The 14,840-nt window shown below is 41.5% G+C and overlaps 1 protein-coding gene across 10 annotated transcripts in view; it reads right to left on the bottom strand.

Annotated features, from left to right (window-relative positions):
* The window catches only part of RUFY3 (RUN and FYVE domain containing 3), a 263,821-nt gene that overhangs the window by 55,777 nt on the left and 193,204 nt on the right, over positions 1-14,840 (bottom strand). For all 10 annotated transcript variants that reach the window (XM_029598577.1, XM_029598631.1, XM_029598639.1 and 7 more), the window contains one exon: positions 575-672. In XM_029598577.1, the coding sequence (XP_029454437.1) occupies positions 575-672 (98 nt within the window). The remainder of the gene's footprint in view (positions 1-574; positions 673-14,840) is intronic.

Raw genomic sequence — 14,840 nt, 5'->3', positions numbered from 1 at the left:
GCAGCCAAAATTGCTATATTTCAATTTGTACAAAGATGAAATACGTACATAAATCTCTACTCAGCTCAATACAGATCGTATATATATGATGTATTAACTACAGATGGGGCCCCAAAAAAATCCCAAAATTTTTATTTCCAAGCCAAAATCCCACCCATCTTGGTATTTACCATCAGAAGGGATTGACTGGATCATCAAAGGTCAGATTAAAACAATTCAGAAAAATGTGGGATCCAGTCCCTAGGATAACTGGTTCTCACATAGCGAACCACTGAATTGCCCCATAATAAATACCTGGCTAATGGGCAGTGTTTGGACTGACTTTTGTTTCTGCCCATTCCTGGTATTAACCGAGTAGCAAAGAAAATACCTCTGAAAGAACACAGAATTAACATAACGCATTTTCATTTTAGTGCTGCACTTCACTGTATATTGGAATTATGAATGAATCATTTAAAAGCCTTCGTTGCTGCACCCAAAACAAGGAGAGACTGGATTTGACCTTTCTGCAGGAGAGGATTTTCTGAAAGGCACAGTGCCTAATGTCCCACGAATGCAGGGATCTCAGGCTTACCTTTGTTCCAGCTGTTTAATAGTAGCAGCCATCTGATTGGTCTTTTCTTCCAGTCGGCTATTTAGGTCACTTTTCTGTTTTCCTGATATATCTGAACTCTACAAAGAGAAAAAAAAAACTGTGCTGAGAAGTATAAGAATATATATATATGGTTTGTTTGGTATATCTATATGTATACATATCTATATATGTATACATATAGATATACACACACACACACATATATATATATATACACACACACACACACATATATATATATATATATATATATATATATATATACACACACACATATATATATATATATATATATATATATATATATATACACACACACACATATATATATATATATATATATATATATATACACACACACACATATATATATATATATATATATATATATACACACACACACATATATATATATATATATATATATACACACACACACACACACATATATATATATATATATATATATATATACACACACACACATATATATATATATATACACACACACACATATATATATATATATACATATATATACACACACACACATATATATATATATACATATATATACACACACATATATATATATATACATATATATACACACACATATATATATATATACACACACACACACACACACCAAACAAACCACCCAAATATATATAAAAACCAAACAAACCACCCAAATCTTTGAACATAAGACCATTTCTTAAAACTAAATCTAGTAACCTCAGTCTTCTTGCACAAAGATGCCTTGCATTAGCTTGGTGAAAACGGTGAGTGTGACTCAACGGGGCAGACGCATCAGTTTGTCCTGGGACTTTTCCCCCCTCTGAAAATACCAGGCAGCTTTCATTAATAAACTAGTGAAAGGGCCTATCAAAAATGATGGGCAAATAAAGGCAGGTAAGACACATACATTCACTGCTCCCAAGATCCCCACCAATCCCACCATCTGCCACAATCACATTCAATGTGCACATACTTTATTCAGAGTGTACCTACACACATAGAAAGGCTTGCTGGGCATGTCTGTCCAGAAAATGAGAGAGGCTGCAGTACGAGCAGTGGCCACAAAGTGGCAGCACCGCCTATTAACAGGACAAACATCAAAACCTTGTAATTGTCTTTTATAAACGTCAGATAACGCGCAGCTGGGCTTCTTTGCATTTATCTGCTCTGTAATTGTTCTCTCCCTTTTGTTACGGCATAATGGATCCTCTTTTCCTGCAGCCTTAACTGACAATGGCTGTTTCCATTTTACATACTTTCTATTTTCCACGTAGACCATTGGTCTTGTGCACGAATCTTCTTTTGCAAATTTCAAATAATCATAGCTGAAATAAAACTAAAAGGGAGCAATGAACAATTTTTGAAGTGTAGCAAAAAAAATCTGATTAATTTATACTAATTTCAACTGCATGGGTGGGGGCGGATTCTGGATGAAAAGGTTTGGCTACACTTGGGTTTTTGACCTCATAACCCAATCCACTGTCTTCCATTTGATACTGGTACCTCATATGTTGCACTGAATAGAAATGGGGTGCTTAAAAATAAAACAAGACAAAAGAAGCATGGCTCAAAAACCTAGGAGTTTATTAAACCTTTGTCTGGCCAGGGCCGCCATCAGGGCAGTATTCTTGGGCCTGCAGTATGGGGCCCCAGGATCTACTGCCACATATGGGGGCCCGCCGCAGCCGCCAGGCGGCAGGTGCGCTTGGGGGATGTATTAGTTCATGGCAAAGAGGCCCACTGAGGCTCTCTCCGACAGTCTGTCGCCCAGGGGCCTACTGAAACCTGGAGCCGGCCCTGGGTGCAGGCCCCAGAGAAGGGAGAGAATCAATGCTATGCGTGTCTTTTAGACACACATAGCATTGATTTACAGAGCACCGCAGACAGAGACTCGTCCGCGCGCTCTGTCCTGCCAGCGTTCACTGTCTGACGCGGCTGTGATGTCACCGCCGCGTCAGACAGTATGCGCCGGCAAAGCGCGCAGGGCCGTCGCTGTCTGCTTGCTGTATGGGGCCTCAAAATTCCTGATGGCGGCCCTGTGTCTGGCAGTGGAAGGCCTATAACGATGTCAATAAGAGTCACGACACGAGGATCACACACACACAGGCAGGCCGTATTTTTCTGTGCTCCCACCTAAGTCAACAAGAAAATCCTTTGCAATTGCCAGTTACAGCTATGTGAAATGGGCAATATGGGGAGGCGTTTCTGAGGAGAGACCTCTCGGTGGAGAGGAGTTTCGGCCAGGACTGTGAGTGGGGCTCCGATACCTTTGGGGCCAGAGTCGCTGCAGTAAGCGGACCTGCTTGTTAGTTCTGCCCCCTGTGAGGTCATCAGCGGGGGACGGACCCTTTTCCCTTTAAATTCAAGCCTGCTACGGCGCGCAGCCTAAGCCGCGCGCCCCTTCTGTAAAATTTCACCTCTATCTATATGGGTAGAAAGAGGAAAGTGAAGGTCTAAACTTCCTCTCCAGGTGTTCCTGTGAGGGGACCTATGGACTCACACGTCGCCAGAGGGGTAAGCCACTCTATTCGAAGACAAATATTAGATATATCTTTTTCTTCTGGATCCCCAGAAGCTCAAGGGCCATCGCAGTTGACTCAATCTAATATGGAAGAGCCAAATCCTACAATTCAGAGTAATATTCCTCGATTAGGTGACTCAGATAAAATAAATAATGAAGTGAATAATGTTGTTAACAAGGTAGGGAAGGCTGAGGTGCAAATGGGTACGGGACCTCAAGAAAAGGTCACCGAGCTCATAGTACCACAGAATATAACTTTAACAGATGTATGGATGGCTCAGGATAATCTTCAGAAAATTTTGTCGAACTCAATTGAACAAAATAGAATAACTGTATTTGAATTTAAAAATGCTATAGAGAAACATAATAGTCGTTTGATACAACTAGAAGAGCAAGGAAAAAATTTGTCTACTCAGATTGATGTAATTAAGGAGGTAAATAATTCCTTTATAAAGGATGGTTTAGTAATCCATAGACAGATGGAAAATCTGGAAAATGAGAATCGCGTCCGAAATTTAAGATTATTGAATTTCCCTGAAACCAGATTGATCTCTGCTATGGAATTACTAAAAAAATACCTGTCTGAGGTTTTATCTATTTCAACAATTGATGAGACATCTATTTCAAAGTTGTATTACATTTCAAAATCCAGATTAAAGTTACAAGAGGGTCAAGAAGAGATGGATCTTGTTCAGCACTCTCCAAACTTAACTTCTTTTCTAGAAGCATCTTTTGATGATATACCCCAGAGGTCAACTCTGTTGGTTACCTTTTGTAGAGAGAGAGATAAGAACCAGGTTCTACAAAAATATTTTGTAAATAAAGACTTAAATTTCTGTGGACAACGGATTCAAATATTTCCCGATGTTGCCAGAGCAACACAATTAAGGCGAAAACAATTTCTGACTTTAAAATCTAGAGTGTTGGCACTAAGTGCCACATTTTATTTAAAATTTCCATGCAAATGTTCCGTCGTCCATCAGAAAAATAAGTTTATATTCCAAGATCCATCTCACCTAGAGTCCTTCTTGGCAGACAAAGAATTAGGTTGAGGAAATAAAACTGCAATAAAATATATATATATTCTCCTATATTCTGTAAGGTAAGATTACAGTTTTCCTATAAATGTTTCTTTAGGTGAAGCCTCCCATAATGTGGACTAAATATTATTGTTTGTTTGTTGATTTATGGTAAGAATAGTCAATTGTATAATTGTCTAAACCTGTTGATTTCTCAAACAAAATATTTTCTTGAGTTTTTTTACAATGTAAAAATTGTTGAAAAAACCTAATAAAGTATTAATTAAAAAAAAGAAATGGGCAATATGAAGCACTTCAGCAGCAGCAGTTCCAAGAATGTCCCGATCGGAAGAAAAGCAAACAAAAAAAAAAAGGCAACTAAAGCTCCTGCTCCAACTGGGAAGCCGACAAAGGCCACCCATCAAAAGCCAATGGCAGGGTTTGCAGTGCAGCATGATGGTGCTGGCATGCCTTCAGCCCTAGTCATAAGAACATAAGAAATTGCCATGCTGGGTCAGACCAAGGGTCCATCAAGCCCAGCATCCTGTTTCCAACAGTGGCCAATCCAGGCCACAAGAACCTGGCAATTACCCAAACACTAAGAAGATCCCATGCTACTGATGCAATTAATCACCAACTAACCTCTTTCCCTTCTCACACAATTCTCCAACTTCTGCTGATTTCAAGGGAAAACCTTGCTTGGTGGTTTTTGTACGGTGGCTTAATGTAAGGGTAACCGATTTGCTGTTATCCTTTTTGTTCGCCCCATCTATTATTCTTTATTATTTTTCAAAATGTTTCTTTTCTTTTTTTGATTTTTCTAATTTTTACTCTTATACACGGAACATTACAAAAGTGACATCGACCCTGTGAACCTGGTTTTGGACACAGTGGTTTATTCTCCCGGAGTCCCTGAAGCAGGCACATGGTGCCGAAACATGGCCATTGTCAGGTGGGCAGATCCGAACCCATGAGAAGTAACAAGGGCGGCGGCCTTGATAAGTATATAACAACAAGAATGCACAGAGGGTCAGATAAGTAGCCGGGGAGAAGGGATTTTATGAGTAAAAATTAGAAAAATCAAAAAAAGAAAAAGAGACATTTTGAAAAATAATAAAGAATAATAGACGGGGCGAACAAAAAGGATAACTGCAAATCGGTTACCCTTACATTAAGCCACCGTACAAAAACCACCGAGCAAGGTTTCCACTGATGCAATTAATAGCAGTGGCTATTCCCTAAGTAAACTTGATTAATAGCCTTTAATGGACTTCTCCTCCAAGAACTTATCCAAACCTTTTTTGAACCCAGCTACATTAACTGCACTAACCACATCCTCTGGCAACAAATTCCAGAGCTTTATTGTGCATTGAGTGAAAAAGAATTTTCTCCGATTAGTCTTAAATGTGCTACTTGCTAACTTCATGGAATGCCCCCTAGTCCTTCTATTATTTGAAAGTGTAAATAACCGAGTCACATCTACTCGTTCAAGACCTTTCATGATCTTAAAGACCTCTATCATATCTCCCCCATAGCCGTCTCTTCTCCAAGCTGAACAGCCCTAACCTCTTCAGCCTTTCCTCATAGGGGAACTGTTCCATCTGTCTCTCTCATGGAGCTCTTCCCACAGTACTTCCCCCCCCCCCCACCCCAAACAGATGGCAATAGATTTACCAACCATTTTTGACAGCTATTAAATTAGGGACTATAGCATAGAGTGCTCAACTGCATAAAATCCAAAACAGACGTCAGGGCCTTAAGGGCAGATCCAAGAGAAGCTATGAACAGAACAGAGGCAACAGAAAACCGCATTATCTGCAACAGGGGTCAATCTGATCACACTTAAAAATGCTGAAGGAAGACACGTTTTGAAGCGACTGCAAAGCAAATGAATGACCTGCCAAACTGCACTGGGAGGAATAATCTGAGGATCGTGGAAAGCCTGGAAGGTGCCGATCCAAGAGCAACAGTATATTTTACAGAAAAGGTCATCAGAGAATTGTTTCTTGAAGAACATTAAGTAGCAGAAAACTGTGTCAGACCAAGGTCCATCGAGCCCAGCATTTTGTCTCAGACAGTGGCCAATCCGGGTCACAATAGTTGATTTATTTCTTATATCCCTCTCTCAGGGTAAGAGTTCAGGACTGCTTCTAAGGCCAAGTCCATAAGCAAAACATGTCAGCACTGTCTGAATATTCAAGAAGGTTCATCACCTAGTAAACCCTAGTAAAAATGTAGCTAGCATTACATTTTAATGGGTTACCATTGGGAATAACTGCACGGAGCGACTGTTGCTACCCTTAAGAGAGACATGGGGGTAACCTGCACGGTGTGGGATTTTCACAACTGAATTACATCGCAAAGCTACTGAGAGAAACAGCGTGTTGCACTTTACAAGTTGTCATCCTAGACATAAGAGAAAATATTCTTTTAAGCCAATTTTTTTAATTTTTTTTTTTTTTGAGTAAGGAGAATTTGTTTTGATATGGCAGTTTTTAAAAAACATGCTGGTGATCTACGAGAAAGGTTTGATGCTAGGGTTATCTGAAACGCATTGTGAAGCAGGCGTGTAAAGAGGGCGAAATATATTAATCATGATTTGTTGTTGACATCTAGGAAGAGGATTGAATCTCCTGCATTGGTATGTGTGTTACCCTTCTCAAACAGAGCGGGGGATTTAATGCAAATTATGAGACAACACTGGCATTTGGTCAGTGGTTTTTCTGGTTTGAAAGATCCCCCAATGTTTTCTTTCCATAGATCAAAAAAATCTTAGAGACATGATAGTACATTCAGATTTGGTGTCTCGTGAAATTCCTGATATATCTGCAAGTGGTCATAGTCCATGTAATAACTGTGGAGTCTGTGGGCTATCATTGACAGTTAAAGATTTTGTTTATCCGATTACGGGACGAAAAATCTTTTTGAGATCATTGACTACTTGTCAGTCTATATCAGTAGTCTATGCGATTTACTTTATGTAGGAAAAACATCAAGAAAATTTAAGACATGGATAATGGAACATTGTAGCCGGATCCGGAATAATGTTGAGACAGCCCCTTTGGTGAGCCATTGGTGGCAGTATAAACATTCGGTAGAAGATCTAAGGTTTTTTGTCATTGAAACTGTCAATAGTAGGAGAAGTGGAGATGTAAACAAGATGTTGCGGGTAGACAGAGGTTGATTTTTTCTTTGAAAACCTTAATGCCTATGGGCTTAAATGACAAAGTGGATTGGGTGGTATGTCTTTGAATTAAAGGCTCCTGATTGGTTGTAGTTTGATTTATAAGGCGCAATAGGAAGTAGTTTAAGTCATCGCATTTTGAAACAGCTGTGAGACGTGAAATGCAAAAGTTTGGAAGGTAGTGAGCGTCTTTGGGGTAGGTTCTTTCAATTTTTCTATACGCAGTTCACAGAGAAGTTTTCTTCTTAAGAAAGCATAGAATTTAAATATGTGGGTATATGTTTTTTGTTGTTTTTTTCAGAAAAAGGAAACAAATAAAAAAGACATCTTGGGAGAAACTGTTGAGAATTTTTCCCAGTGCGGATAACACAGATGAATTAAAGGTTGGGAATGAAGGTCTGTATATGTGTGCTGACAAGTGTTCAACGCACATATATTGACTGAAAATTTTTTTGTGTTTTGGAAAAAGTAGCATCTTTGGGAAATAATGAAAAAATGTTTGTTATTAGAATTTTTTTGTAGAGAGGATACACATTTTATTTTATTTTTTTATTTATTTAAGGTTTTTATATACCGGCAATCATGAGCACATATCTTGCTGGTTTACATGAAACGGGAGTGCATTAAATACATCAACTAGAACTGTGGTGATCGAAGGAGCAGTTACAAATAACAAGGGTAGCAGAACTTGGATAAGAAGGAAGAGATAGGAAAGAATAAACGGTTGAACGGTATACAAATAAATTAAATGCTATGTAAAAATGGCATGATTAATGGCTGAATATTTGAAGTCCTTGGTTTGTATCTATGACGTGATATTAGATTGTGTCTGGGAAAGCTTGCTTGAATAACCAAGTCTTAAGTCCTTTCCTGAAAGTTAAGAGGCAAGGTTCCAGTCTGAGATCTGTGGGAATGGAATTCCACAGAGAAGGGCCAGCAGTGGAGGTGGCACGATCTCTTAGAGTGATGTGTTTGGTCATTTTCGCAGGAGGAACTTTGAGGGCGCCTCGGTAGACATTTCTGGTAGGTCTTGTCGAGTTGTATACTTGGAGGGGGATTTGTAGATCGAGGGAGATACGTTGATGAATAGTTTTGAAGATGACACAAATGGCTTTGTACATGATACGGAAGTGGACGGGTAGCCAATGTAACTCTTTCAGAATGGGGGATATGTGGTCTCTCTTTCTTGCGCCTGTTAGTAATCGAGCTGCTGAATTTTGAACCATCTGTAGTGGTTTGGAGTAGGAAGAGGGCAGACCTAGCAATAGGGAATTGCAGTAGTCTAATTTTGCAAAAATGACTGCTTGGATGATCGTTCTGAAGTCTTGGGCATGGAAAAGAGGTCTTATCCTCTTCAGAACCTGGAGTTTATAGAAGCAGTCTTTGGTTGTTTTGTTGATATGGGCCTTGAAGTTTAGCCGGTTGTCTATTATCACTCCTAAGTCTCGAACTTGTGTGGTAGGTAGGTTGGTGGGAAGAGTAGTGGAGATGTTGGTTTCCGGAGAAATGAGAAGGATTTCTGTCTTAGAAGAGTTTAAGATGAGGTGTAGGTTGTTTAGTAGTTGTTTGATTTTCAGGTGGCATGATTCCCAGTAGTCAAGAGTTTCAGAATATGTATCTTTGATGGGGATGATGATTTGGATATCGTCTGCATAAAGGAAGTACTTTAGATTGAGGTTGGTGAGAAGTTGGCAGAGAGGAAGAAGATAGATGTTAAATAGGGTCGGAGATAATGAAGAACCTTGAGGGACTCCTATGACAGAATCAAATCTAGAGGATTCCTTGTTTTGGATTTTAACTTTGTAACCTCTGTTATTGAGAAAGGTTTTGAACCAGGATAGGACGGTGCCGCTGATTCCTATAGACGAGAGTTGGTTTAGGAGGATGGCGTGGTTGACCGTGTCGAACGCTGCTGAGAGGTCTAACAAGATCAATAGGAATGAGTTTCCTTTGTCAAGGCCCATTAAGATATAATCTGTCAACGAGGAGAGGAGGGATTCTGTGCCTCGATTTTTTCTGAAGCCGTGTTGTGGGGTGAAGAGAAGATTGTTGTCTTCGATGAAATCTGAGAGTTGAGAGTTCACTAGTTTTTTCCATGATCTTGGCGATGAATGGGAGGTTAGCTATGGGGCGGAAGTTGTTGGGTTCCTTCGGGTCAAGGTTAGGTTTCTTTAAGAGCGGTGAGATTGAGGCCATTTTGAGGTCATCAGGGCAGATTCCTTGGGCTAGAGAGCAGTTGATGATATTTGTCAAAGATGTAGCTATTGTGTCTGGAATAGATAGAAGTAATTTGGAGGGGATGTGGTCTGCAGGATGAGATGAAGGTTTCATTTTTCTCAGGATGGCTTGTATCTCAGTGGAGGCTACAGGTTCAAAGGTGTTTAAGCTGGCATTTTTGTGTGCAGGTTGTTGATATGTCTGGAGGGCTGCTGTGTCGGGAGGCAGTTGTGTTAGGAGATTGGAAATTTTATTTTGGAAAAACTGAGCGAGTTCTTCGGCTTTGGACTGAGCCATATTGCCGGGGATTTCTCACGGTATGGTTTGAGTGAGGCTGGAGACATAGGCGAAGAGGGCTTTAGCGTCAAAGACCAGGTTGTGAATCTTGGATGCGTAAAAATCTTTTTTTGATTTTGAGGTGAGGGATTTGTACTGGTAAAGTGTGGATTTGTATGATGAGATGGTGGTGTCGCAAGGGGTTTTACGCCAGGTCGCTTCTTTTTTTCTTAAAGTTTGTTTAAGTTTTCTGAGTTCGTTGGTGAACCAAGATTGTCTGTTGGCTGCATTGGTGTGAGATTTTTTTGTAATTGAAGGACAGAGCTTGTTGGCTATATTTTCTGTTATGTTGTTCCATGAACGAATGGCAGTGTTAGGGTCGGATAAGTCTAATAGGGGGAGCTGGGAGACTAATTGGGTGTTGAGGTCTTCTGGAGAACATCACTTTTTGTAATGGAATGAAGGTGAGGGGATGTTAGGAGTGTTGGTTTCTTCCAGTGCGAAAGAGGTGGAAATAAGAGAGTGGTCTGACCAAGGGACCTTTTTGTTCTTTAAGTTGTACGTGTTTGTAATCCCTTTGTTGAAGAAAATCAAGTCCAGGGTGTGACCCGCTTTGTGTGTGGGTTCATTGACTATTTGTTGGAATCCCATGGCAGATAGGGCTGTGAGGAGGGTTATACAGCTGTTGGATGGTGAGGGGTTGTCAATATGTAGATTGAAGTCTCCTAAGATGATTGCTGGAGAATCCAGGTTGATGAGCAAGGTGGAGATTTCAAGGATAGGGGAGACATTGGATTCTAGGAACCCTGGGGGGGCGTAGACAAGAAGGATTTGAAGATGTTGTGAGGTGAAGAAGCCGACTTCCAGTTTTGAGTTAGAGCTGAATGGATGTTGGGAGAAGTTCAGACTTTTTTTGGTAGCCAAAAGGATTCCACCTCCTCTTTTTTTCAGTCTCGGGAGTGAGAAGACGTCATAGGTATGTGTAGGTAGTTGGTTTATTAACGCTGTATCTGAGGGCTTGAGCCATGTTTCAGTTACTCCACAAATATCTGGCTTGGCGTCGTTGAGATAATCATTAAAGATTAGGGATTTTTTTGTTAGGGATTGTGCATTGAAGAGTGAGAGTGAGAAGAGGGAGAGGCCTAAAAGCTGTGTGATTGGAGTAATCGAGATGGAGGTGAGGGTTTTTAAGTTCTTGAGGAGGGCTCGTCTGGCAGATAATCTTTTAGGTGGGAGGCGGTGTTGTAATGTTGGTATTGGGAGTACTAGAGACATTGTGAATGGTTAGCTGGCTGGTGCCGTGGATAGGCGGATGACTGATGGCTGGTGCCGAGGATAGGCGGATGACTGATGGCTGGTGCCGAGGATAGGCGGATGACTGATGGCTGGTGCCGTGGATAGGCGGAAGACTGATGGGAGGAAAGGCTGGGATTAGGAAGAAATAATTAATTGGTTAGGGCTCTGGATGAGCGTAGAATGGTTGTTTGCAGTGAGGGTGTTTGCTGAATGCTTGCGGGATGGTTGATAGCTGAATGCTTGCAGGATGGTAGTTTGCTCAAGATGGTTGTTTGCTCAGGATGGTTGTTTGCTCAGGATGGTTGTTTGCTCAGGATGGTTGTTTGCTCAGGATGGTTGTTTGCTGAATGCTTGCAGGATGGTTGTTTGCTGAGCATTTGTTGGACGCTTGCAGGATGGTTGTTTGCTCAAGATGGTTGTTTGCTGAATGCTAGCAGGATGGTTGTTTGCTCAAGAAGGTTGTTTGCTCAAGATGGTTGTTTGCTGAATGCTTGCAGGATGGTTGTTTGCTGAGCATTTGTTGGACGCTTGCAGGATGGTTGTTTGCTCAAGATGGTTGTTTGCTGAATGCTAGCAGGATGGTTGTTTGCTCAAGAAGGTTGTTTGCTCAAGATGGTTGTTTGCTGAATGCTTGCAGGATGGTTGTTTGCTGAGCATTTGTTGGACGCTTGCAGGATGGTTGTTTGCTCAAGATGGTTGTTTGCTGAATGCTAGCAGGATGGTTGTTTGCTCAAGAAGGTTGTTTGCTCAAGATGGTTGTTTGCTGAATGCTTGTAGGATGGTTGTTTGCTGAGCATTTGTTGGATGCTTGCAAGATGGTTGTTTGCTCAAGATGGTTGAGGGGTTGTTTGCTCAAGATGGAGAGGCTGGATTGAATGCAGGGTGGCTGTTGGAGAGGCTGGAGTGGATGCTGGGAGGGTGCTAGGGAGGTAAGTTGAGAGGTGGCTTTGTTCCAGCCTACGGAATCCCCTAGCCTAGGACCTTTGCTGGCTGCTACCTTTATGGCTTTAGATTTATCCAAGGGTATGGCTCAGGGCTTCTCAGGGCTGTACGAAGGGGCGAAACAAAGGGGCCTGCCCCTTTGTCGCGCTCCTTTGGCGCGCGACGCTAGGCGCGCGGCGCCGGGCTGACTGCGGATTTAAAGCCCCTCAGGGCCTGCTCCTATTGGAGGAGCTGGATCGGTGGGCGGATCGTTTTCGGCGCGGTTTCCCTTTCAGGTAGGCAAAGTTTCTTACGTGGCTGCTGCCGCGTTGTCGTCGCCGAGTCCCCTCGGGTGGGGAGCGTGTAGCCCTGGCCTTCCCCCGGCGGGGCTCGGCGCCGATCGCGCAGGCCTTCCCCGATCACCGCCGGGCAGAAGAAGCAAGAAGAAATGGCGCCGGGCTGACTGCGGATTTAAAGCCCCTCAGGGCCTGCTCCTATTGGAGGAGCTGGATCGGTGGGCGGATCGTTTTCGGCGCGGTTTCCCTTTCAGGTAGGCAAAGTTTCTTACGTGGCTGCTGCCGCGTTGTCGTCGCCGAGTCCCCTCGGGTGGGGAGCGTGTAGCCCTGGCCTTCCCCCGGCGGGGCTCGGCGCCGATCGCGCAGGCCTTCCCCGATCACCGCCGGGCAGAAGAAGCAAGAAGAAATGGCGCCGGGCTGACTGCGGATTTAAAGCCCCTCAGGGCCTGCTCCTATTGGAGGAGCTGGATCGGTGGGCGGATCGTTTTCGGCGCGGTTTCCCTTTCAGGTAGGCAAAGTTTCTTACGTGGCTGCTGCCGCGTTGTCGTCGCCGAGTCCCCTCGGGTGGGGAGCGTGTAGCCCTGGCTACACGCTCCCCACCCGAGGGGACTCGGATAACACAGATGAATTAAAGGTTGGGAATGAAGGTCTGTATATGTGTGCTGACAAGTGTTCAACGCACATATATTGACTGAAAATTTTTTTGTGTTTTGGAAAAAGTAGCATCTTTGGGAAATAATGAAAAAATGTTTGTTATTAGAATTTTTTTGTAGAGAGGATACACATGGGTGAATTGATGGAAAAGGTCTTTTTTCAAGTTTTGGGGATAGTAGTGATTTGCATTATACTCCCCTGAAGAAGTCTATTGGATGGTAAAACATGTTGGGAGTGTGAACCTTTGATGGAACGCTAAAAAAAGGGAGTGTCAAGATCAGATTGAATAATGTCATAGAAAATTTTCACTACATAGAAAGAAAACTTTAACCATCAGAAAAGAAGGAAAAAGTAAAAAGGTTTTTTTTTAAGCAGTATGCATGTGTGTGTGAATGTTTATTTTAAGTGATTAATGGTGTTTACTGGAAAATTATATGTACTTTTGTGTATCTGATAAAAAGAAAAAAGTAAAAATATTGTGGTATTGTGGGAATGTTTTATTATAATCTTTATTGTATACAAAATTTCTAACTAAATTTATATGTCACTAATTTTAGTATATTGACCACATCCTCAGCAACAGACTCCATATTTTGAATGTGAAAAAAATGAGTGAAAAAAATACTTCCTATGATTACTAGTTTCATGGAGTATCCCCTAGTCCTAGTATTGTTTAAAAGAGTAAAGAACCATTCCCTGTTTATTAGTTCCACCCCACTCATGATTTTATACATTTTAATCATATACCATCTCAGTCATCTCTTTTCCAAGCTAGGAGTCCTAATCTGTTTAGCCTTTCTCCATAAGGGAACTTTTCCATCCCCTTTATCATTTTCATCTCCCTTCTCTGTATCTTTTCTATGTCTGCTGTGTCTTTTTTGATTTGGAGTAACCAGAACTACACAATACTCAAGGTGCTCGCCCCATGGATCTATACAAAGACATTATGATATTCTCAGTTTTGTTCTCTGTTCCTTTCCAAATAAATTCCTAACTTGATATTTGTCTTTTTGACTGCCACCACACACTGATTTCAAGGTATCGTCCACAAGGGCTCAGAGGTCCTTTTCCTGGGTGGTGACTCCTAACACAAAACTCAGCATCATGTACCTGTAGTTATTTATTATTTACGATTTTTATATACCGATGTTCATTTCAAAAAGAGATATCACATCGGTTTACAATAAGGTACAATAGGTAATTCACTATCCCCTAAAAGGGCTTACAATCTAAAATTTTTGTACCTGAGGCTAAGAGATTACAAAAATAAAACCATCAAAATCAAAGTTCTTAACAATTAAGCAAAAGGTATAACAAGGAGCATATTAAAGAAATAACACAAAGGGTTGCACGAAGGGGTGCTTGCTTGGTGCCTTTCAAACTGCCCGGCTCTGTTTGCGATGATGTCAGGGGAGGGGGCGGGTCTCAGAATCATGGCTTTCCCCACAAAATCTCTTCTCAGTTTCAAAGACAGTTTTTTCAATTTTTTTGTCTTTTTACCTTGGATGTTAGCTGGGATTTTTTTTTTCCCCTACATGCATTACTTTTCTCCTGCCCACATTAAGTTGCATCTGCCATTTAGAAGCCCAGTCTCCTATTCTCACAAGGTCCTTCTGCAGTTCCTTCACGATCAGCTGCTGTTTTAATGATTTTAAACAATTTTGTATCATCTGCAAATCTGGTCATCTCACTCGTCGTTCCTTTCTCCAGATCATTTATGAATATGCTGAATAGCACAGGTCCCAACACAGACCCCTGGGGTACTCCACTAACTACCTTTCTCCATTTGGTAAACTGAGCATTTAGTCCTACTCTCTGTTTCCTGTCTTTTATCCCGTTA

Source organism: Rhinatrema bivittatum, chromosome 1 (assembly GCF_901001135.1).
Source record: "Rhinatrema bivittatum chromosome 1, aRhiBiv1.1, whole genome shotgun sequence".
Classification (NCBI taxonomy): Eukaryota; Metazoa; Chordata; class Amphibia; order Gymnophiona; family Rhinatrematidae; genus Rhinatrema; species Rhinatrema bivittatum.
This window is presented reverse-complemented; position numbering and strand designations above follow the sequence as displayed.